This window comes from Medicago truncatula, chromosome 4, assembly GCF_003473485.1.
Source record: "Medicago truncatula cultivar Jemalong A17 chromosome 4, MtrunA17r5.0-ANR, whole genome shotgun sequence".
Classification (NCBI taxonomy): Eukaryota; Viridiplantae; Streptophyta; class Magnoliopsida; order Fabales; family Fabaceae; genus Medicago; species Medicago truncatula.
Genome location: NC_053045.1, coordinates 15926042 through 15952130, shown reverse-complemented (window position 1 = coordinate 15952130; position 26089 = coordinate 15926042). Strand labels below are relative to the sequence as shown.

At 35.7% G+C, this 26089-nt stretch overlaps 1 protein-coding gene and 1 non-coding gene across 2 annotated transcripts; one reads left to right on the top strand and one right to left on the bottom strand.

Moving 5' to 3' along the window:
• Positions 1-677: 677 nt before the first annotated feature.
• On the bottom strand, positions 678-784 carry LOC112421483 (small nucleolar RNA R71). The gene has a single exon (XR_003011809.2). It is a non-coding gene; the product is annotated as a small nucleolar RNA R71 (small nucleolar RNA).
• A 10154-nt stretch (positions 785-10938) lies between these two features.
• On the top strand, positions 10939-25297 carry LOC25492007 (protein transport protein SEC31 homolog B). Its single transcript, XM_013600060.3, has 22 exons — positions 10939-11514; positions 12713-12767; positions 12883-13005; positions 13130-13226; positions 13330-13366; positions 13465-13570; positions 13644-13701; positions 14324-14421; positions 14564-14683; positions 15608-15644; positions 15888-16009; positions 16095-16222; positions 16313-16868; positions 16991-17083; positions 20148-20333; positions 20433-20646; positions 21332-21426; positions 21522-21716; positions 23720-23842; positions 23927-24206; positions 24374-24612; positions 24703-25297. Exons 1-22 carry the CDS (start codon positions 11198-11200, stop codon positions 24796-24798), a joined length of 3375 nt encoding a protein of 1124 aa, XP_013455514.1. The 5' UTR covers positions 10939-11197; the 3' UTR covers positions 24799-25297.
• Positions 25298-26089: the final 792 nt, after the last annotated feature.

The following is a 26089-nucleotide window of genomic DNA, read 5'->3' as shown; positions in this document are numbered from 1 at the left end:
ATAACTCCCTGTCGGAACGATACTCTATTTTTACTACTTCGATAGAACCGTGCACTTGCGATTTTATCCCATCAAGTTTTTGGCGCCGCTGCTGGGGAGTTATTGTAATTTGTTTAACCTTTTAATAGTGGTTGGTCTAAAAATATATATATATATATATATATATATATATATATATATATATATATATCTCCCTCCCTTTCTCCTTATTTTATTATTTTATTTTATTTTTATTTTATTTTTATTATTTTTTTATTTTCTATCTTTAACCGTTTTGATTTCAGGCATGGCTCAAAAAAGATAATAACGATATGGCTGAGAAACGTCCTCTCAAAGAGTATGCAACCACATCTTCAGATGAGCCGTATGATGCTATTGTGTATCCAACGGTTGAGGGTAGTAAATTTGAAATAAAGCCTGCACTTATTTACCTAGTGCAGCAAAATCAATTTTTCGGATCACCCACTGAGGATCCGAATCTTCATGTTTCAATTTTTTTAAGACTCAGTGGAGCTTTGAAGGCAAACCAAGAGGTCGTAAGGATGCACCTCTTTCTTTTCTCTTTGAGGGATAGAGCTAGTGCTTGGTTTCATTCATTGCAAATTGGTTCTATCACTTCATGGGACCAAATGAGGAAGGCATTCCTTTCCCAATTCTTTCCCCATAGTAAAACTGCTAAATTGAGGAGTCAAATCACACAATTCACTCAAAAAGATGGTGAATCTCTTTACGATGCGTGGGAGCGTTTCAAAGAAATGCTTAAGCTTTGCCCCCATCATGGTTTTGAGAATTAGCTTATTATCCACACTTTTTATAATGGTCTTTTGTTTTCCACAAAAATGAATGTTTATGCAGCTGCAGGTGGAGCTTTGATGAATAAAACATACACAGGAGCATATGCTTTGATCGAGGACATGGCCCAAAACCACTATCAATGGACAAGTGAGAGAGTTATCACTGATGTTACTCCTCCACCCTCTTAGAAAGAGGCAGGTATGTACCAAGTTTCTACCCTTGATCATCTATCTGCTAAGGTGGACACACTTCTTCAAAAATTTGATAAATTAAGTGTAAGTGTCGTCACACCTGCTCTTGTTTCACCACCTTGTGAATTTTGTGGAATACTTGGTCATACTGGTGTTGAATGCCAACTAGGTAGTGTTGCTAAAAGTCCCGAGCAAAATTTTTATACCTTTGGACAACAAACAACACCACCCGTTTATGCAAACAACCAAAGAGTCCCTCAGAAATCCAGCTTGAAAATTTTACTAGAAAAACATGCTATGGAACAATCCAAGCAATTTCAAGAACTTAAAAATCAAACTGGATTTTCGAATGACTCTCTTGTCAAGCTTACATCTAAAGTGGACTCCATTGCTACTCACCTAGAATGCTAGAAACTCAAATCTCTCAAGTAGCCCAACAAGTAGCTACTTCCTCTCAAACCCCCGAAGTCTTTCCAAGTCAAACTGAAGCCAACCCCAAAGGCCTTATAAATGCTATTCAAATTAGGGACAGTAAGCAGTTAGAGGACCCCATTATGAAAACTAAGACAATTGAGGGTGAGATAGAGAGTGAAAAGAAACAAGGTGAGAAAGTCATAGGAGAGAGTGATAAGTCAATCGTTTCACCACCTTATAAACTCAAAATCCATGTCCCACAAAGGCTTGCTAAGCCTAACCTTATAGTGATTGAGAGTTTTTCCACCCCTTGTGTGATTAAGAGTGAAACCATTGAGAAAACCATGTGTGATTTGGGAGAGAATGTCAGTTTGATGCCACTATCCCTTTGGGAAAGATTGGGTATTGGGTAGAGAAACCTTCTAATCGTCAAGCTAATGACTCTAAAAGAGCGCTTCGTGGGAGGCAACCCACAAGTTGAATTGCTTTTATTTTGTTTGTTTTGTGTTGTTTTAATTTGTTTTGTAGGTATTTGTCCAAATATGATGCGAAAAAATGAAGAAAATTGAGCCTTGCATGTCCAGAAGCTTGGCACGGCCAGTGCCAGTGATGGCACGGCCGTGCCTGTAACCTAGCTATAGTTCACCAACTTCCAGAGAGTTGGCACGTCCCGTGCCTGTAGTGGCACGACCGTGCCATGGTCCCAGACCCTCTTTTACCATTTTTTTTTCACTTTTCTTCTTCTTCCTTCATTCTCAAACACAAAATTCCCTCATCCTTCAACTTCTCTCTCTAAACCTCCATAACATCAACCTTTAAACCTCCATATCTATCTTCATTCATTATTCCAAACATTTACCACCAATCAAAACCAACATTCATCCATCCAAACACCAAATTCTACAGCATTAAACCCTAACCCAAAAACCAAAAAAATTCTTCACCAATCTCCATCATTAAACTCATCAACCTCACTTAAACCCCAACCCATCACTTAACCAACCTTTCCAAACCAAAACCTTACCAAACCCTAACCTTCCCTAAAACCCAAACCAAGTCAACAAGGTCAATGGCATCAAAAAGGCAAGGAGATTGAAAGCTCTATAAGTGGTGCAAAGAAAAAGAAAGCAACAGTCAAGAACCATGGCATCAATTTTAAAGATGACAAGCAAAGGAGTATGTCTAAAGATCTTATCTCTCAATCTATTTATGCTTGTAGATACACTGATAATAATGTTATGGATAGACTAGGAAAGAGGTAGGGAATGATGAGGACTGATGAGCTATTTATGTTATGAGACATGCTTTATAACCACCATGTTAAAATTTTCTATTATTTGCTTGATTATCTTGTTTCAATTGATAGAAAGAAAACCGGATGATAAGGGTAATATAATGGTAGGTGGAATCATCACTTTTATTGCTAAGAAGTTCAGGGTGAGTGTGAATCAAGGGATCAAGAGAATAGAGGATAACTATTATCTAAACTTATATACTCTCACTACTTTGTCATTCCTTAGAACCCATGACCCTACTCACAATTACCAATATGAATGGAGAATTATTAGAGCTAATTGTTTGATTATTCTACCTAATTCGGACATTACTAATCCGGAGGTGGTGGAAAATTTGCTTTATGTTGGTACTAACCCACAGGTACAAGATGATCGTGATGATGATGGTGGTGATGAAGAGGAGGTAGGTGCACAACACCATGAACAAAAAGCCGGTGGAAACTATAATGATGAACGGTGGGCATGGATGCAAACCGAAGTTCAAAGAACATGCACCGAGCAACAAAGACAAGGTGTTGAAATGATCGGGCTAAGAAACGATGTCCTAAGGGGCAATCAAAATAAATGAATAAAATAATCAAATGTTCCGATACATGATGCAACACCTTCACCTCCAAGGTCCACCTTATGAACTTCAATAAAATTGTGAGCTCTCCTCTTCCTCTGCTCTTCTCTACTTTTCTTCTTTCTTCATCATCATCATCATCTTCTTCTTCTTCTTCTTCTTCTTCTTCTTTTTCTTCTTCTTCTTTTAAATCATTTAGGACAATGTTTCTCCTAAGTGTGGGGGGAGCCTAATAAAGTGTCTTGAGTCGTAGTGTTTCCAAACTCCCTTGAACTTTATTCTTTTGTTTTGTTTTATTGTGAAAGGCATGATTAAGTAGCTTCTTTTTGTTGAAAAATATCATGACATAAATTTTTATTGTCTCCTCTTAATTGGTTATTTCTTGTACATGAAAGTAAACTCTTGTGTTTTAAGTTTTCTTGATATACCCACATCTTGTTTTAAAGTGACTAAATTCTCCAATGAGAAAAACACAAGTTGCTTCCCTTGAGTAAGTGTATGAATAGGTATTTTAAGGAAATGCGTTCTAGTTTTAGTGGTACGTTGACCTTTAAAAACTCTCAAAGTAAAAGTAGTATAAGTTAGTATAAGGGAGTTTATAAAAAGCCAAATAGCCAAAATAATTTCAAGGTTGCATTATTGAATCTAGATTGGGGAAGGAGGTAGGCCCTCCGACTTCATACGTGAAGGTAGTGTTATCTTGAAAAACTTTAAAAAGCATCATTGAATCTATAGATTGGGGAAGGGGGTAGGCCCTACGACTTCCTACGTGAAGATGATGTTTTAAGGGGCACCACTGAATCTAGATTGGGGAAGGGGGTAGGCCCTCCGACTTCTTACGTGAAGGTGTTGTTTCTTAAATAAAGTATGTTGAAATTCCAAAAATGTGCAAATGGCAAAAATCAAAAAGATCGCAAACACTCCCATCTCTCTTATATGAAATGAAGAAAGAGTTTTTCTTGGTTGGTTTAGTACAAGGATTAGAACATGTTTCCTCATAATATCTATCTTATATAGGAGCAAGAAAAGGGTTGGACTACACACACACACTCACTTGAAACTTGATTGTTGGGTTGAATAAAGATTACAAGAAATGCTTGAGTTTGTGATTAGTGTACGCTTGAAATTAAAACCCTTGAGGAGACATGTGTTGTAATTAAATTGTCATATAATTAATATTGTTTATGCTACCATGTTTATGCATTTTGCTTGAGGACAAGCAAAGATTCAAGTGTGGGGGAGTTTGATGAGTCATTTATTATCTATTTTAATATGTTATTTAGTTTCGTTTTAATTAGATTTAAGTTTATTTTATTTTAATATTATTTCCTTTTTGAGCTAGTTTACTACAAATTGCATTTTATTATATTTCAGGAAGGAATATTGGATGGATTGAGTCTTGGAGCAAAAGAAAGGGACTTGGAGCTGATTCAGTACGAAAATACAAAGATTTGGAGACAAAATATGTCTCCCCCAAAGTCAGAAGCTTGGCACGGCCCGTGCTAGCATTGGCACGGCCATGCCACCCTCCAGAGTCACTTTTGCTACTTTTGCTTAGATGTTAAGCTACTCTATTTTAGCCCGCAGTTCCTTGTGGAACATTCTAGTAATGTAATTGCTTAGATTTTAAGTCGAATGTATGCTATAAATAGAGTAGCTAGCCATCACAAATATTCATCTTTTCTTGGAATTCAATATGTGACAATTGTCTTTCTAATAAAAGTTCTTTTCTTTTCCTTTACTTTCTTGTTATTTACTTTTATGCTTTCTGTCTTCTTCTCCATGTCTACGATGAACATTAGTGAGTATACTTCTCTTGTCTTGGGATTGTTGGATAAGTCTAATGACATAATCCTAATCAAACCAAGCTTTAAACCTTAATCTTATGTAACCCTAATCTCTAATCTAAATTCACCGCTTTAAAATGGATTAACCATTATCAAACTGTGGAAACGAAAGTGGAGGGTTTGATAATTGTTCGTCCATCATCTCAAATATCAATTCATAAAACGAAAGTGGAGTTTTGATATTCGAACAAGTGAATTTAGACAAAGATTGTAAAGGCAGCGAAATAGTCTTTACAATCTTTGAGACATATAGTTTCGAACTTCAAGGATTCTAAATTGTGATCAAGTCAGCGAAATAGGCTTGGTTGCAACTTAGGATCAAAATCTAATAGTAATCAAGTCAGCGAAATAGGCTTGGTTGCTAGAGGAACAAAAGAGAAACTGTCTTTAGAAGTTAGGTCTAACATAAGGTAATAAGTTTAATAGTTTGGTTTGTGAAGGACTTGTCAATTAGCTGAACCAATAATCCCAAGGCTTTTATCTTTTCTTTTATTTTCTTTTAAAATCCAACTTTTTATCTAAAACTCTTTCATCTAATCATTATTAAAAGTTACTTGAATTCATAACTCCCTGTCGGAACGATACTCTATTTTTACTACTTCGATAGAACCGTGCACTTTCGGTTTTATCCCATCAACCGCGTCCATCAAGAATGTTAAAATGTTGACAAGATTTACCCGGTTATCGTCAGTTTGTGCAAGACAAGTGGAACTCCTTAAGTGTAGATCGGTGGGGAGGGGGGGGGGGGGTTTGTTCTTAAAGAAAAATTAAAATAATTAAAGTCACTCTGAAGGAGTGGCATTCAACCCATGCTCAAAACATACCTGGAAGAATTGATTTGTTAAAAACTCGGTTGTCGGATTTTGAAGATAAAGCTGCATAGGAGGAGTTTTCTGTTGAAGAAATAGAAGAATTGAGGGGTATATAGCATGATATTCACACTTTGTCTTGTGTCAACACGAGTATTAGCTGGCAACAATCATATTTACTTTGGTTGAAGGAGGGAGACGTGAATTTTAAGTATTTTCATCCAGCTTTGTCTAATCGCCGAAGACGAAATAAAATTGTATCACTTTTGGTGAATGGTTCTCTTGTCGAAGGGGTGCAGCCTATTGGGAATGCAATTTTTTCCCATTTTAAAGAGCACTTCACGGCCTCAGACACAATTCGGCTGGGGGTTGATAATTTGGCTTTTAAAACCTTATCTTATGCGGAAGGAGGTACTGTTACTCAACCGTTTTCAGTAGCTGAAGTAAAGGCCGCGGTGTGGGATTGTGATAGCTACAAAAGTCCCGGACGGGATGGTGTGAATTTTGGTTTTTTGAAAGATTTTTGGGACAAAGTTAAAGGGGATGTCAGGCACTTCATAACAGACTTTCACATGAACAACAGGTTAACAAGAGGTATAAATAATACGTTTATAGTTCTCATTCCTAAAGTGAATAGCCCTCATCGATTAAATGATTTTCGTCCTATTTCTCTGGTTGGTTGTCTTTTCAAAATCTTGTCGAAAGTGCTAGCTAATCGCTTACGGATGGTCATGGGGAGTTTAATATCCGAGACTTAGACGACATTTAATTTGTAAAAGGTAGACAAATATTGGATGGTATCCTTATAGCCAATGAGGTGGTAGATGAGGCAAGAAAAACAAAAAAGGAATTAATGCTCTTTAAGGTTGATTTCGAAAAAGCTTATGACTCGGTGTGTAACGTCCTATTTAATTATTAATTACTTTGGTTGATTTAAAGTCTTTTATATGACTTATATGAATTACGTTGATTTGGTGGTGTGTTGTATTTTATTAAATGATGTATTTTTTATTATTTATTAGAATATGTGGGAATTAGAAATAATTGGAGTTTAAGGGCTGAATTAGAAATAAGGAGAGTTGTGTGGATTTAATTAAAATAATTGGGAGTTAAGTTAAGGGATTAGAAAATTGAGAATTCAGAAAAACAGTTTCACGTAAAAACAAGCTTTTGGGAGAAAAAGGGAGAAAAGCCAAGGTAGCCAATAAGGGTGAGGCTAACTTTCAATAATTATAGTGTATGTAAATTCTGAAATTGATTTAACATGAGGGTTGTTCTTGATTTTGGGAATTGGGAATTAGGTTTTCCATTGTTGAGTTCGATTAGAAAAGTGTAGAAATCATGACAATTGTGTTAAGAATTGATGTTCAGGTTGTAGAATAATCATAGGTTAAGTTTCCTAACAAATTTGGGAGTTTGTATTTGAGTCTAGTGAATTAAGAGTGATTCTTAAGTGAAAAACACATTGTTAATCTGATTTTTGAACTGTTGTGAAGCTCAAAATCGGCCACCGATTTCTGAGCTGATTTTCCAGCTTTGGTTCAACAAAAATCGGCCCCCGATTTGTCAAAATCGGCCACCGATTTTCTATCAGGCAAATCTGGAAAATATTCGTAATTTTCACCATTTTCTGTTTTGAATTTGCTTTCGGTGTAAACATGAAAGTTTTAGATAATTGTGTTAGCTTTCCAGTGGCTTTGGTTTGACTTGAAAATGATTTTTGGTTTTTGAGTTATGATGAAAATACTCCAAGGAGGTCTTAGTGAAATTTTATGAAAATTCCGCATAACTATTTCTAAGTCAACCCCAAACTTATGGATTGTCTCCAAATTCAAAGCTTATGTACTATGAGTTCAATTAAGGTGTTTAAGAGTATTTAACCTATGTTATGATGGATCTAATTTGGTTTGACGTGAATATCTTTGTTGGATGATTTAATATCTATATGAATGTATATGTTGATGAATTTCGTTGTTAAGAGTCGTCCTGTCACAGTTGACCAAGTTGTGGAGTAAGTCATAATTATTTATGCACAATTGTTGTTGTCGTTGTCGTTGTCTACGCTGTCGTTGATGTTGCTGAGTTGTATGTTGATATACACAAAGTTGAGTCCATTGCATACTCATAAACCGTTGAGGGCTTATGCCCTGTGAATGCTTAGTCATTCAAATATGTTGAAAAATTGTTGGGGGCTCATGCCCTATGAATGCTAGTCCATTCAAAATTGTTGAGGGCTCATGCCCTGTGAATGCTCGTTCATTCAAACACGTTAAAATTATACCACATGCTTGTTGCATTGTCGCATTAGTCGTTGTGTCGATGTTGTTGTTGGTTGAGTTGTCGGTGTTGTTGTTGTTGATGAAGTATGAAACATTACTGTTGAATATCTGTTGTTAATTATGTTGTTAGATACAGTTGATGATTTATATACCTATTTTTATTGTTTGTGAATCTCACCCTTTCTGCTTGAAGTTGTTGCCTTTGCATGGGTAACTTGCAGGTGACCAAGAATAGTTGCAGTCGTGAGTGGATTCTCTCACGTGTGTCTTAGGTGCTCTGATACGTAACGAGATGGGAATTTTGTTGTTGCTTTCTATTCCTTACGTGTTATTCTATGAACTTTCATGAACATATTGTTGGAATAAATTTTATGAGATTTCACGTTGAGGCCTGTGTGCCAAAGTTGTTTAAATGTTGAATAATTTCTGCTGCAATGTAATAAATGATATGCTGTTGAAGTTGAATAATAAATAGTAATTTTATTCTATTTATGAAATTATGAAAAACAGTGTGACATTCCGTATATGTTGAAATACTCTGATTTTATGTATGATTTACATTGTTGGGAATACAGGGTGTTACACGGTGGATTAGGGGTATCTGGATGCGGTAATGAGAAAAATGTCGTTTCTGGTGTTATGTAGAAAGTGGATGAAAGAGTGTGTAACAACAACAACGACTTCGGTTCTAGTTAACGGCAGTCCTACAGATGAGTTTCCTCTAAAAAGGGGGGTTGCGTCAAGGCGACCCTCTTTCGCCATTTCTTTTCCTATTGGCGGCTGAGGGGCTGAATGTCATGATGAAATCGATGGTAGACAATAGTTTATTAACTGGTTATGGGGTAGGAAACGCAAATTCAGCTGTGGTTTCCAATCTTCAGTTCGCCGACGACACACTGTTAGTTGGTGTCAAGAGTTGGGCCAATGTGCGAGCTTTACGTGCGGTTTTGTCCTTATTTGCGGTAATGTCTGGTTTAGTGGTGAATTTTCACAAAAGTTTGCTGGTTGGTGTTAATATTGGGGATTCTTGGTTGAACGAGGCTGCGTCGTTACTGAATTACAAGGTTGGGAAAGTTCTGTTTATGTATCTGGGTTTATCGATTGGGGGTGATTCTAGGAGATTGGCATTTTGGGAACCTGTTTTGAATACCATTAAATCTAGATTGACGGGATGGCACAATCGTTTTCTCTTCTATGGTGGTCGTTTGGTTCTTCTTAAATCTGTCGTGTCAGCATTGCCTGTCTATGCCCTTTCCTTTTTCAAAGCTCCGCCAATTTACATATGCTTTAGGATCATCAAGGGCATGAAGAACTTTTATGCAGCTTCTTTGGTTATTGGGAGTGTGGATTTTATGGACCGAACAAAATTTCATGCTAGACTTGTTGGAAAAGGTCAAGTTTAATTTGTTGTGGTGGCTTAAAGCCAATAACGTTGCTTTTGTTTTAGGTTCTCAAAGGTGGTGGTCAGAACTGTTATTTTGTTTGAGTATCGACTGACACCTGTTTCTGACTTTGTACAGTGATAACTTGTAGTTTTTTGGGGCGACCTCTTGAGCACACCTTATGCTAAAGAGGAATCGCTGCCGTTTAATATAATCCATTTTTTATTCTTAAAAAAAATCATATTTAATTTTTTTTTATCAAATTTTGTAGGAAAAAAATGCAATTTATTTAATTATATTTTTGACAAATTATTTAATGATGTTTTTATTCATTTTGACCCGTATTAAATTCTGTTTTCCTTTCATCTACACAAAAATTCTGTTTTCTAGGCATGATTTATTTAATTTTTTAATTTAATTAGAATATATGACTTGATTTGAGGAGAGATCACATAATGAAAGTAATTCCGCAAGGTAGCATACGTGTCAAGATTTAATTGGATTATGTTACAAATTTCATGTAAGCATGTACACTTATAGGTGTTACTATCCGTTGCAACGTGTACTCATACGCCTGTTTGGTTCCAATATTTTTTTGAGGTTTTGTTTCGTTCCAACTTGATAAATTTATTTTGACAATTTAATTGTTTTTGATTAAAATTAATCGCATCTATAGAATTCTATAGAATTAATTTTTTTTGAAGAATCTAAATTAGTCCACCTAAATTAACATCGAAGAGAATCGAAACTGAGACATCGAAGAGAGAAACACACTCCTAAATTTCAAGTCAATACCACCAGACCAATCCAAGTGAGTTAATTAATTTAAATTTTAAACCACATGGGTGTGTTTTTAAGAAAAAAAATATTTTTTTTATATAAAAAATAACTTTTATCAATTTTTATGTGTTTATTTAGGACTTAAACTATATGGATTGACTTTTTTTAAAATCTATTTTTCAAAAAATGAAGAGGTATTTATCCAGAAAACAAAGAGATAACACATAAATGAATTAAAAATTATTTTAATACAATTTTTTTTTTTTTGTAGATTGTAAACAAACACAAATAATTTCAATTTTTATAACACAGTATCCGTTTTTCTTTTAATTGAAATGAAATAACACATACTAAATGAACTAATTAAAAATCAATTTTTATTGATTGTAGGTTTACGGTTTAAAATAATTTTGCATACACAACCAATCAAAAACATTTAAAATTGTTACGTAACAATTTTAAATGTTTTTAATTAACACATAACAATTTTAAATGTTTCATTGATTGTACTTGCAAAATTGTTTTGTTTATCCAAACACGAACCATGGTTGCACGTAAACATACAACACCACCAAACTGTGTAGCAAAGTGTGTGCAAGAAAACGTAACAACAGAAATTTCCACTATTAAAAACGTAGAGAGAGATTAAAAAAAAAAAAAAACTTAGAGAGAGAAATCGAGAAAGAAAAAGAGAGAGTGGTTCTTCACACTCTCACATTTCTTCATTTTTCACAGATCACAGATCCAAAACCATTCAAATCTCTCAGATCCACTTTCATTCCCAAATTTTCCAATTATTAATTTCAACAATTTCAACCTAATTAGGTTTCCGATTCTCAAATGGCGTGTATCAAAGGGGTTAATCGATCGGCGTTAGTCGCACTGGCGCCGGATGCACCGTATCTCGCCGCCGGTACTATGGCCGGAGCCGTCGATCTCTCGTTTAGCTCATCGGCGAATCTTGAAATATTCAAGATAGATTTCCAATCCGATGATCCTGAATTGCCTCTTGTTGCGGAATACCCTAGCTCTGATCGGTTTAATCGTCTTTCTTGGGGGAGAAACGGTTCTTCGTCTGAAGAGTTCGCTCTTGGTCTTGTTGCTGGTGGATTAGTCGACGGGAATATTGATCTTTGGAATCCTCTTAGTCTGATTCGGTAATTTGATTTTCGTTTTGATTTTCTTCAATTTTGCGTAATTGTTTAGATAATTGATGTTTTTTTTGTGTTTTTATGGATTGTGAATTGATTGAAGATATGGTTTAGTATCGGTGATTCAGAGAAGTAGAAATGTTTGTTTGGACGATATGATTTGATCTTGCGTAATGGTTTTGATAATTGATAATTGTGTGTTTTTTATGGATTGTGAATTGATTAGTTGAAATGTTATTCCGAGGATACAAGTCGATCTTTATGCAAATCAAAGTTCAATTGGACTCTGTAGCATCGAACACTTCTATCGAATGCGCGTCTGGTGTCTAACAGCAGCACATATAATTACATTGAATTATTGCAATTTGCATTTCCTAGTTTTTTTTTTTTTGAAAGCATCAAAGATTAATAACAAAAGGAATATACTTAAAAGCTATGAAGCATGGACACAGGACATAGGACACGACAAAGATATTGACACTTCGATGCCAATAGTAATTTGAGAAAAATGTAACGTAATCACATGTGTTGGTGTAGTGCTGGTGTCGATGTCAGACACTGACACATGTTTGGACACTGAACACACCTTGGATCAGAAATGTCAGTGCTACAAAGTTTAAAAGTGCTTCCTAATTAAACCCTCTGTTAGACGGATATGATATTGTTTATTCTATGGGTAATCCGTTTAGTGCTTTTTATTGATGTTCATTATGTTATGGAAGTCGTTAGATTTTACAGCAATATGTGTGTTTATGTACTTGTCATACCTAGCTTCTAGTTTGTGAGATAGTGAGAGCAGTGGTCTCTTTGCTACCATTTATATACAATCTATGTTAACTAAAAACCAAATTACACTCAAATTATTACACTATAGAATGGTTTTTACTTGTCATGAAAATGGAGAAACACAGTGGTTTCTGCTGGAGTAAACAAACAAAGCTTCTTTGCTAGCATCATGTTTTTCCTTAGTTTGCTCGAAGTTGTTGATAAAATACTTGTAATTTTGTATGTAAACAAATAGAGCTTTGCTATCATCATGTTTTAACTTAGTCTGCTTGAAGTTGTTGATAAAATACTTGTAATTTTGTATACGTAGGTTCATAGCTTGAATGATTAATCAATGCTATGATTTTAGTGTCACCTACAATTTTCTCAATGCCTTAATGATTTTATTTTTTTTTCCTTTTCTGATAAATGTTCTCAGCTCGGAGGAAAATGAAAGTTCTCTTGTTGGGCACCTTGTAAGGCACAAGGGACCGGTATGTTCTCTCTGCTTTTATGAGCCCACCTGCTGAGTCTTGATTGTTCTTTGTTTTCTGGCATATATGTAGTGTTTGCTAGTGAAATCATATCTTTGACATATTTATATTTCAGGTTCGTGGTCTTGAGTTTAATTCAATTGCACCTAATCTTCTTGCATCTGGGGCTGAGGATGGTGAAATTTGCATATGGGATTTGGCCAATCCTTTAGAGCCTACACATTTTCCACCATTAAAGGTCAGAGACTTTTTCCCTCGATGGTATTGTTTAGCCCCCTCCCCCCCCCCCCCCTCTCCTCTTTTGATGGATTAATATGGTGTTGATATTCAAATTTTATGCAATGTTTATGATCACTGTGCAGGGTAGTGGCTCTGCTTCCCAGGGTGAAGTTTCATTCTTATCTTGGAATAGTAAAGTGCAGCACATATTAGCGTCCACTTCATATAATGGGACCACTGGTGAGGAAGGGTTTAAACTCAACCTTTATATATATTGTTCTCATTGTTGTTCATACCAATGATAGATTTTTTATTCGTTTTTTAATTTGATGTTATTCTCCAGTGGTCTGGGACCTAAAGAAACAAAAGTCAGTGATAAGGTAACTCAATCATCTCTTGCCTTTTGATTTTGAAAATGTCTGATATTGTGTTGCCAAAAAGAACTCATTATAACCTTATGTCCTATGTGAACCGACAGCGTTGTTGATCCAGTTAGACGGCGGGGCTCAGCTTTGCAGTGGCATCCTGATGTTGCTACCCAACTTGCTGTTGCATCAGATGAAGATGGATCTCCTTCTATAAAGGTATAGTCGCTGCAGATTTTCTGTTTAATTTAAAGATGATGTGTATTGACTTTATATGAGCATGTTGATGCAGCTTTGGGATATGAGGAATACAATGACACCAGTAAAGGAGTTTGTGGGGCACAGTAGAGGTAATGACAGCCATTCATTTATTTATGATTCATTGTAATCTCTGTCTGTCTAGTTGTGATTATGATGCTACCTTTTCTTTTTTGTTTTATTCTTATCCTCCCTTCCACAAATCCATTGAAAATATATGGGAAACAAATGAGTAACTAGTAAAATCGACAGTTGTAAATCCCTATTTTGTGCGTATTGCATATGACAAGTGATAGTGCTAGGAAGTACATACAATATAGAATTTGTATATTACATGGGCATGATGGTGTAGCAAACTTTAGGTATTTTAGGATGTTACATTGCTTGGCTGTGGTAAAAAGTATGTGATATAAAGTTTTTATTTCTTGTTGTTTTTAGCAGTTACTTTATAGAATTTTTTTCCCTATGGTGTTCTCTTCCTTAATACTGTATTTTCTGGGTCTTGCTTATTGATCAAGTTATGATCTGCTGCAAGATTATTGATTATTGCTGTAAAATTAATGTGAAAATGGATGGTAGCATTTTTTTTTTTATTTTAGGCTTTCTTGATCTTAATTTCATAGTTCTTCTATCTTTTACTGCGAAGCTACACTGTCTCCACCACTGCTTTAAGTTTATCTGACTTTATTTTATTGTCTAAATCTCTGATATTAGGAGTAATTGCAATGTCATGGTGTCCCAATGATAGCTCTTATTTGCTTACTTGTGGCAAAGATAGCCGGACCATATGCTGGGACACTATTTCTGGAGAGGTGGTGTCTGGCCTTCTTTTACTGCTTTCACATTTGTTTTGAACAATTTCAAAGTTGCCTGATTTGAAAGATTTTCTATTATAGGACATTGTTTTTTTCCCAGTAGTGACAATTTTTCTTTTCTGCTTGGGGGTGGGCACAGATTGCCTATGAATTGCCAGCTGGAACCAACTGGAACTTTGATGTGCATTGGTATTCTAAGATACCTGGGGTGATATCAGCATCCTCCTTTGATGTAAAAATCGGCATATACAATATTAAGGTACATCAGTATATATCGGGGTTTTTTTGTTTGTTGGTGAGATCGGATTTTGTTTTGCAACTACGTGTATGTATACTTTAACTAGTCATTTTGAAACTAACTAGCAAGGAATGTTGTGATGAGGAAAACGAAATACTAGATTAGTTATATATTGATTTTTTTTTTTGCTTGATTATGATTGTTCACAAATTTAATAGCTAGTTGTTATTATGGCTTATGCCAGCTGAAGTAGTCTCATAAAGGGTACAATGAGTTAATATTTTACTCTAATATTTTTTAAAAAATAACCAATTTCACTTGTCCCTCCTACAACTCTGTCTGTAAGATCAATTTACTACGTATCTTGTTCTCCATCCCATCCTTTATCACTTCAGTCGTGCTACAAATTGTAAGATAATTAGTTCTTGTTCAAGTTATAGACATGAAGTTGATCTCCAAAATTATATTCCATCTCGTAAATAAAATTCTTGGTTTTTCCAATTTAATTTCCCTTTAATTACTGACATTTGACTATAAACTGGATTTCCACTTTTGTGAGCCAAGTGTTCCTTAAATCCTATCTCAGTTTTGACAGATAGACTTAACTTACGTTATTATTTTAACATTTTGCTTATAATTTAGGCCTTCATAATCTTTTAGTAGACAAGAAAGAAGCCATTGTGAGCAGAGTTCCTTAAAATCTTATCAATCAGTTTTCATGTATAGACTTGGCTTATATCGTTATTTTAACATTTTGCTTAAAATTTAGGCCTTCATATATTTAATTTTTTAGTTTTAGTTTACAAAGAAGCAGCCAAGGCATAACTGGTATAAGCAAGTTGAATAATTAATGCCTGTTTTGAATTTTTTATATTTTAGGCAAACTACTTTCCTGCAGATATCTTTACTGATCATATTATTAATAACATATGTGATTATCTGCAGGGTTGCCGTCAATCTGGAGAGAGTGATTTTGGTGCAGGTGTTTTTTTTTTTTTTTTTTTTTTTTTTTATAAATTCCATCAAATAAGTTACTATCATATTTTTTCTTATAAATCATCTGCATGTTTCATGCTCAGTCTATGTTAGATTTGGTTTCTGATAATTTGGTGGTGTATGTTTTTTTTTCTTTTCTTCTTTGATTAAGCAAGGCTTTCTGTTCTTTATGCACGACTTGCTATTAGATATTTTGGGACTCTCTGAATGAAATGTCCTTTCTGTGCAGTACCGCTGAGAGCTCCAAAATGGTATAAACGCCCTGTTGGTGCGTCTTTTGGCTTTGGAGGTAAACTTGTGTCATTTCATCCTGGTTCTTCTGCTTCAGATTCACCTGCTGGGGCTTCAGAGGCAAGATTTTAGTACTTCGATTTTATTTCTTTGTCCATGGTCTTTTAACCTTTCAGTTGAATTCATCCCATTTGTAATTTTCCAGGTTTATGTGCATAACATGGTCACCGAAGACGGTCTGGTGAGTCGTTCATCTGAATTTGAAGCTGCGATACAAAATGGGGAAAGAACTTTGTTAAGGGTTCTATGTGATAAAAAGTCTCAGGAATCAGTGTAAGTTTATCCACGAAGCGCTTTGATTGTTAGCCTATCAATTAGGCTGTGGCTCTTGCATCTGCTGAGTGCTTTTTATTGTTATGGCAGATCTGAGGAGGAAAGGGAAACGTGGGGCTTTTTGAAGGTTATGTTTGAAGAAGATGGAACTGCAAGAACAAAACTTCTCACACACCTTGGTTTCAATGTACCTAGTGAAGAAAAAGACATAGTTAATGATGAACTTTCCCAGGAAATAAATGCTCTTGGACTTGAGGGCACATCTGCTAATAACATAGGACATGTGGCTACTAATGAAGCCAATAATTTATTTTTGGACAACGGTGAGGATTTCTTTAACAATATTCCCAGTCCCAAAGCTGATACTCCTCCATCTGCGGCTTCTGGCAACTTTGTTGTTGCGGATAATGCAAACGGTTCAGACAAAATCGAAGATGGTGTGGAAGTGGAAGAGAGCAGTGATCCTTCATTTGATGACAATGTGCAGCGTGCTTTAGTTGTTGGGGACTACAAGGATGCAGTTTCTCAATGCATATCTGCTGATAAATGGGCTGATGCTTTAGTTATTGCTCATGTGGGTAGCACCTCCTTGTGGGAAAGTACACGGGATCAATACCTTAAGAAGAACCGATCACCATACTTAAAGGTAGTTGATATTTACATTTTACAATCTATTTAAATTTCATATCCAACAACAATTCTGTCAAATTCCAACAAGATATTTGTTTTTGTAAATCTCTTCCTTTTGTGGTTCATTTCTATTTTCAGGTTGTATCAGCGATGGTGAGCAATGATCTCTTGAGCCTTGTGAACACCAGGCCTCTAAAATTCTGGAAAGAAACCCTTGCTCTTCTTTGCAGTGTAAGTCTCATTGGTCTTTGCTATTGGTCTATCTGTGAATACAGAGTTGTCTAAATTGATTAAAAGGGAATACAGATATCTGTGAATATTTTAATAGCGTTCAGATTAACTTGCTTGCTCTCTTTTGTTTTACCCTAGGCTTCTTTTAAAATTTCTTGTTAATGCATAATATATGCAGGGGCCAGGGTTTGAACCCCGGACACCCCATTTTATTCACCTTTATGGTGAATTTCTCTAGCCGCTCAGCTACTTTACCGAGAATAAATAAATTTCTTGTTAATTTAAGGTCGTGTTTTAATTTACTGCATCTTGTAAGCATGCATTAATTCCCCGATAGAATCTGGATTGGAAAACAGAAATATTTATTGGATGTATAAACAAACCCATGTATTTAAAAGACCTGAACTCTACCAATTGACTAATTTCTACAATTGCATTCTCTCCATCTCAACCCCTATTCCTAGGCAACTTGCTTAATTAATTTATTGTAACTGATTGTAACTAACTCCCAATTACCTATTAACTAAGGTTACCTATCAATACCCCTCTAAACATTCACATTGTCCTCAAGGTGAGCAATATAAAAATTTAATTTCCCACCAGGATCCCATTGCATAAAACTTTATGACCTTGATATCATTTAAGTTGACCCATGGTTTCTGAAGGGCCCAATGAAAGGGTCATTAGGCCAAGGTGTGAAGGCCCCATTAGGTCCACAGACGTCTTCTGCTGTAATTTCCATATTTCCCGTCTTGTGTCCTCCTTCTTGCTCCTGGTGCCGCTTCTCGCAACAACTTCTGTACTGAGGCATTTTCACCACAGATTGCTAATCGCTTCTTTCTGCAGAAAGTTGGAGTCCAACAGCTTGGGTGGCAGTGATGGTTCATACAGCCAATGCGTTAGCATATCCTACCACCTGTTGATCATTCTTCCCTGCTCCCCTCCACTTTCTCAACATCCCCCGCCCACACAACACACATTGTTGCTTCTGCTATTTCCCAGGAAGTTCCCAGCTGGTTTTTATTCTGTCATCTCTTCTTGACTATCACACTACTCCCAGTCCTCTTTCCGTTGCTCTCGTTATCTTCTTTGTTTTCCCTCTGTTTTGGGTTGATCAATCTTGTCCTGACGTCCTCCCTTGGGCTGTTCTCTTCCTTCACGGCTTCCTGTTTTCTGATTGTTGACCCTTCATTGAGAGCAAGGTTGTTAAAATTGCGATCTAACACCTAAGATTGTACGATCTTACGATTCCGATGGCCACCACCAATCTGGAGCGGGTTGAAGATCGGAAACGACGGCGGATCGTGCGGAGCGCCGAGGAAAAGCGGTGGTTTGCCGAATCGGCACTTCTCTGTGAATCTGGGAAGGCTTTCGCCCCCGTTCAGAAACTGATGACCCGACCCGAACCTGTTTTGACCCGCTTCCTAAAAGCTTTTTTCCTTTTCGGTTTCATAATAAAAACTCATTTACTCCTTCAAAAAAATAAAAATAAAAGCTCATTTATTAGTTTTAAAAACAAATAAAAGCTTATTTATGATTTCGTTGACCCATAAGGATGTGAAATGTCACACAATGAATGTGCCTGCTAATTGCTTGCTATTCTTAATTTTTTTTTCTTCAATTTTTAATGCTTTTTTTTTTTACAGGACTTTTTATTTTTTAACTCTAATTTGCCAAGTGTACTCTCTATTTTAAATTATTTGATTGTTTTTAGCCTTAATAAATCTTATATTTAATATATTAATTCATCTATATTTTAGTAGTTATATTTTTGACAAATTATTTTAATAGTTAATACTATTGGTTATTTATATAACATAATACTGTTTAACAATATAATACTATATACTCAGTAATATTAATTATTTTTCTTAATTATAATAGAATTTTGTTTTTGGTGGGATCTTACGATCTTGGTTACGATCTTACGATTTTTCAATACCCAAACGATCTTAGGTGAGATCCCGATTTTGACAACCATGGTTGAGAGTTTGCAAATGCTGTTTCCCCCTTTCTTCGCCTCTTCTTTGGCCGCATCCTTTGATTCTTTTTCTTTATCTGTTTCTACCTGTCCCACTGGTTCTTGTTGGCCCTTGTTTTTGACTGTATCTTGAAGATAAACCCCAAGCTCAGGTGGAGTTGCATGAGCAGAGCCTTCTCAAAGGCGATAAATGTACTAATCTGGTTTGTTTCTCTCAACATACCACTGGCAAACTTCTCCATCTAGTGCCATCCATATCATGATAGCCACTCTTCCTCAAGACGTCTGATGGATTCAAAATATTGATCTAAATTGATCATCCACCTGTAGACATTGCCACTCCCATCAAATCTTGGCATCATTCTTGAACCTATTTTCACTCTAAAATCCCCCACAACTCCAAAACTAGACCTCTGATATCAATTGATAGAAAGTGAATCAGAAAAAAAATCTTTATTAGATGCAGCCTGGAACAAACTCGGGTATTCGAGAGATCTAATCTCTCCCAATTGACTTGTCTCCTCTCCACATCAAAACCACTATTCCTCTTTATGGGCAACATGCCTATATTACTTATTGCAACCAACTAACTCCAATGTATTCAATGGCAGATTATGATGGCAAGCCTAAAATCCACCATATAAATATGGTAGGCAGCGCTCTAAGATCCATCATGGCCCAATTTCAATGTGGCCGCCATTGCCCCGTCATGCGAAAATCATGGCACCATTCCTACTGTATTGCGGTCTCAAATTTCTGCTACCGCCATCTACCTTGGTGCCGCCACGATTGATTTTCAACACCGACCAATTCCCTAATTGATCCTATTAACAAACTAATTTGTTTCAACCTTTTGACTACATTGTAAACTATTGCTACCAATTTGCATATTGAAGTAGTGAAATCTAAGATCATGATGCAATATGTGGATGCTTTATCTTCTGTTTTGGATTTAGATTGGATAAATTCCAAAACTAGAACTTTACTTAGTATAATCCAGGAACTCCACAATGGGACAATTTTTTTGATTATCGGGTATTTTTATGATTCACTAGTATAATTCTTGTCATCTCATATTAACAGTTTGCTCAGAGAGATGAATGGACTATGCTTTGCGACACACTTGCTTCAAAACTTATGGGGGCTGGCAATACATTAGCTGCAACTCTTTGTTATATATGTGCTGGAAATATTGATAAAACTGTTGAAATTTGGTCAAGGAGCCTGTCGGATGAGCACAAGGGGAAATCTTATGTTGATCTTCTTCAGGTAAGATTGATACTTTTATTTGTAATTGGAAATATGTATAATTTAAAACTCACACTTACCAATTTTATAGCTTTACAACTGACAACTATATATTGTTAGGATTTGATGGAAAAAACTATTGTTCTTGCCTTGGCAACTGGGCAGAAGCGGTTTAGTGCCTCTCTGTGCAAGCTTGTTGAGAAATATGCTGAAATTTTAGCAAGTCAAGGGTTGCTGACCACAGCAATGGAGTATCTAAAACTTTTGGGTTCTGAAGAACTTTCAACTGAACTTGTGATTTTGAAGGACCGAATTGCACTGTCTACAGAAACTGGTAAACTTTTTCTTGGATTTCTATACGACATGGTTAAAAAAGTAGAGGAAAATAGTAAAAATGGAATGCTATTTATTAGCAAGTGACTCTTTGAATGCCCACTTCTGGTTGATGAATACTTCAAGTACTAGATTTTTCTCTTTACAATTTCGTAGTGAACATTTGTGCATACTGCATAGTTATACGTTGTTGTTATCATACGTGTAACATTATACACCTAACCATTTTTCCCTTTGTTTTTATGGAGTAAGGGAAGGCTACTAAAATACCGAAAAAAAATAATAATTGGTGAAGATATTGTTGTTTTAGGATGACATAACTACTCAAGTGATTACTTATTGACTACTCTTTGAACATTACTAATAACTAGTGGAGTGGTTAATGGTTCATAAACCGTGTAATTTTACCAAATCCTTTTTGGCAAAGTTTAATAGTTTAATTAAAATAATTCAATGTAAATGGCATCTGCCATACGGAACTGTAGTTCTCTCCAGATATATTCATTTGGTGGAGGAACATAATCATTTTGATATGAAGGACTCTCAATTGGAGAAGTCTATGTTCATGGATTTTGTTTGCTAATTAATTATCATTTTGTTATGACATCAGCTAGTGTTTGAAGCTTTCCCCACACCCATAATTTCTTCACTTTTTTTTTCTTTCCCTGTTCTATTTATGGTTGCAGAGAAAGACTTAAAGACCACTGCTTTTGAAAATTCTCAATCACACGGTGGATCCTTTTATGGTGCTGATAATTCCAATTATGTGAATCATTACCAGGTAGTTACCTTTATTTTGTTCTTTGGCATTTTCTTTTGGCGTAAATCATAGTGTCTGGCCTTTTGAAACTATACCTTTGAATATCTGTTGGTCAGGGTTCAGTATCCACTCATGTGCCGCCTGGTGTTCATGTGCCACCTGGTGTTTCGGGAGGTCAATATCCTGATAGCTATCAGCCGCCATATGATAATAGATATGTGCCTGGATATGGGGCTCCTGTTCCACACCAGCCACCCCAACAGCCCAATATATTTGTTCCGTCACAGACTACTCAGCCCCAGCCTCCTCAGGTACATTATCATATCATATAAATGTCATAAAAAAGTTGTTGCATATGTGCATGATATTCACAAGGCTGTACTCAGTGGTCAATGAGTTTGATTGAGTTGTGTCATCCTTTGGTTTGATGGAAAACAGTGCGGTTCAAGGTAGTCAAAATCAGGATTTTAGGTATAATCGGTAAAGGGAAGTAAATCATAAATCGTAGAATCGTTACATTAATCGTAGGATTATACAAAATTCATAAAACTCAAATATATGCATATAAAATAGCATAGGTAAGACAAAAACCTTATATTACTCTTGAAATGCTTGTGTAAATTTAAATTCGTAAGCATAACTCACATAATAGCATACTTGCATAACACATACACAATGAAAACTGAAAATACTTGTGTAATTAACACACTAACACTCACATATCAACAACATAACACTTGAAATATTTATGTAATTAAAACATTAAATCAAACTCATAAGTCTCAAACAAAACTAGGGGTTTACATGGGTTGGGTCAAACCCACCGGAAAAACCCAAAAATAACAGGTTGAGTCGGGTAATTGGGTGTGTATGGTTTCAAAAAATGAGAAACCCATAAAAAAACAGGTTCCGGGTACAACCAGATCCAGACCAAAGAAGAATACCAAAGGTTTTGGTTATAACCCAAGTCCATTTTCAAAAGTGACACAGTGCACCACCCTCTATACTAAAAATCAAAACATGCTACAAATTAGGATGTTACACTTTCTGGTAATGCTAATACAATTTTATGTCATGCAATTTTAGTTTGTTGCAGGTATTTTATGGAGTTTATTGTTTGATATTATCATTTATTGTTTTATGATGCTTAGAAAAAGTGAAAATAGGTTACACAATTTTTTTGAAGAAAATAAGAAAGTTGAGTAATTTTTATGAAAAAAATATAAGGACTCATCATTTAGTTATTTAATTATTAAAAAACCAAAAATAATTTGGGTAACCCACTACTCAACCCAACCCAACCCAACCCAGCCCGGAAATTAGTGGGTATTCTGAAATTGGCCCAATGGTGTAATGGGTGGTTATTTTACCTCACTCAAACTGGAAAACCCTATATGGTTTGGGTTTTGGGTTTGATCAAATCCAACCCAAACTGACCTACGTACACCCCTAAAGAAAACATCAGCTAAAATTGCTTTTGTAGTTCCACCACTGCGACCATAATCGCAGAATTGTTTCAAAGAAAAGTGGGTTATACAGGATTCCACCAAAATAAAATTTTGCGAATACCGATTATTGTTGAGGGTAAGTATAATCACAAAATCGTTAGATTTAGGATAAAAATTGGGATTTTAACTACCATGATGCTGTTCATCATCAAGTTACATAAAATACTAGTAAGAGATATCAAACAATTGTGAGCAGAGACCAAATTTCATCTGATGCATATTTTTCTCTTCTAAAAACTCTCCGGCTAAATTAGTTCGGAAGTGAATGTATATTTAGAGTGTGAAAGTTGTCTCGGAAAATGCATTGGTTACGCTCCATAAAATATACGTATAGCTAAGCCGACTGCGGACAAAGGGGACTTGTTAAATGCTAAGAATTTCCCCCCCTTGACCAGTCTTCTGGTCAATTTATTGCTGACTGCTGAAATGCACCATGTACTTATTGTGTTAACTTTGACTCTGAATGTTTGGTTTTGAAGTGGAATAAAGTTGTTTTGATTTAAGTCCAAACTCAACCAGTGGCGTTCATATTATTTGGGTATGAATTATTTTTGCTTTATTTTTGTTGTTGGAAGGCACAATGGGAGAAAGCTCATGCACTGGCTCACTCTTATTATCAATTCGTGGGCTTGAGTAGCAAGTCCTCCTTGTATAAACATTTTATTTTATGCATTAGTTTAATATTTTAAATACTTATAGAACAGTTGGTTTGAGTGATTTGGTTGTTATATTCTGAACAAATTTGAATTAGTTGTTATTGATGATTTTCCCTATTTCTTTAATCTTCAATCCTTTCTTTCTTCCAGTCAAACTTCCCAAATACTTCCGGGGCACAACCTCCTGTGAGAGTTTTTGAACCTCAAACTCCTGCTTTGATTAGAAATCCAGAGCAATATCAGCAGCCCACATTGGGTTCTCAATTGTATAATGTGAGTTGATCTTTAAATTCAAATTCAATTTTATCAAGTATTTTTTACCAGATGCAGGTTATAAAATGACTTTCTGTGTTTCAGACAAACAACAATCCAACTTTCCCGCCTACCAATCAACCTTACCAGCCTACACCTCCTGCTCCATCTCACATTGGTCATGGCCCGAACTTACCACACGTTGCGGCACCTACGTCAAATCCAATTGGATTCATGCAAACCCCTAGTTCTGCTGGTGTTCAAAGACCTGGGGTGGGATCAATTCAACCTCCCAGTCCCCCTCAACCGCAACCTGTGCAACCGGCTGCTGCACCAGCAGCTCCACCACCTACTGTGCAGACTGCTGATACTTCAAAAGTACCTGGTAATATTTCTTTTACTTTTCAGTGACTTTTTCTTTCATTGAAAAGACTAAACTAAATATACTGGTGTTTATTTTATGAGTAAGAAGGCATAAGTCTTTAATTATGAAATTTATTTCATTTCTTTACTGATTCTCTTTTGGTTTTAATTTTTGCTTAACTATTTCAGCACAACAAATGCCTATCGTCACATCATTGACAAGGCTTTTCAATGAGACATCAGAAGCACTGGGAGGTTCACGTGCAAACCCAGCAAAGAAGCGGGAGATAGAAGACAACTCAAAGAGACTTGGTGGGTTGTTTGCGAAGTTGAACAGTGGGGACATCTCCAAAAATGCTTCTGATAAGCTCCTTCAGCTTTGTCAGGCTTTAGACAATGGTGATTTTGGTACTGCCCTTCAAATTCAGGTAAGTCAATTGCAATTTCTAGCATCAACATGGTTGTGTCGTTACCATACATCAAACTTACATTTTAACTGTTTTACTTATGTGTTGCAGGTTCATCTGACTACTACTGAATGGGATGAATGCCAGTCCTGGTTAGGTTCACTGAAGCGAATGATCAAGACAAAGCAGAGTGTGAGATTGAGTTAAAAAGTTACTGATACTGTTTTGCTGATTTTGGAGAATTTTCATGTGATTAGTAACTTGCAGTAGTGATTGCTGATAATCTTATCATCGTCGAAAAGACTACTGCCTCTAGATTGAAGGTGCAGGGTTTTGGTTTTATGCACTTCTACAATTTCTAGCAGTGTCTGCAGTTTTCAAATCGACTGTTATTAAAAGCTGTTACTCAAAATAGTTTTCAGGAAATGAACGGAAAATGTTTAGCAGATTGTTTTACGACCAACATTTGTAATAGAAGTGTTTTGTCTGTTTGTTTGCTCTAAAATTTCAGATAGTTTTTTCATCATCACACCCCTCTGGTACCAATGGTGATGCTCCAAGCTGTTCTAGTGTCGGTTATAGATTGATATTTCCTTTTCTTTGATATAATTTTTGTATCACACTAGTCATATAAGTATTAAATTAATTGCCAAACAATTGAATAATGTAGCATCATGTTTATTTGTCAACCATTTAAATTCTTGAAGCTGTACGTTATCTAGGCTTACCACGTCAATAGGGCATAGACTCATAGTAGTTGGGACGTGAAATGATCTTAGTTTTAGTTTGGATAAAAAATTGATGAGTATCTTTCTGTACGTGAAATGGTGATATGATTGCATAGCTGTGAAATGTGGATTATTTATGGATTTTGATAATATCCTTTTGGGTGAATTTTTGTTTTGAAGGATCCTTTCGGGTGAATTTAATGAATCATTTGAGTCCAAATATAACAAAAATAAATACTTAGGATATAAGAGTGGAATAAAGTGGTGTGAAATGTGATTCCATTGAGTGGTATATGATGGGTTCCATTCCATCCACGAATCTCATTTTCCTTCCCCTCTCATTTGGATTTGTGTTGTATGGGATGAAATCCAATTAGTTTATTATTTGTACACCAAAACCACATTATTTACTGCTTCATGATACTACATATTATAGCTCGTGTCCATTTTCTTCCAATTGGCTTTCAATCTTGCCTATGATGCTATACTACTATAGTAATAATAACTACAACAACAAAAAAATAACAACAATAACAATGAAGTGTTGATAAGTGCCAATGAAAAGAGTAATGAAGGAAGGAATTCAAACCTGAAACTTCCTACTTTTATAAGTGCCTACTTTTATCCTACGGTTTATTCTTCAAGGATCTGGACAAGCTAAAGGACAAAGAAGTAGAAGCTTTGGATATCAAGTCTGAATTACTTTGAAGATCAAGCACAATGGTTCTGAAGATATCAGAAGGTCAATGGATTCCATTTTACGTGAAGGT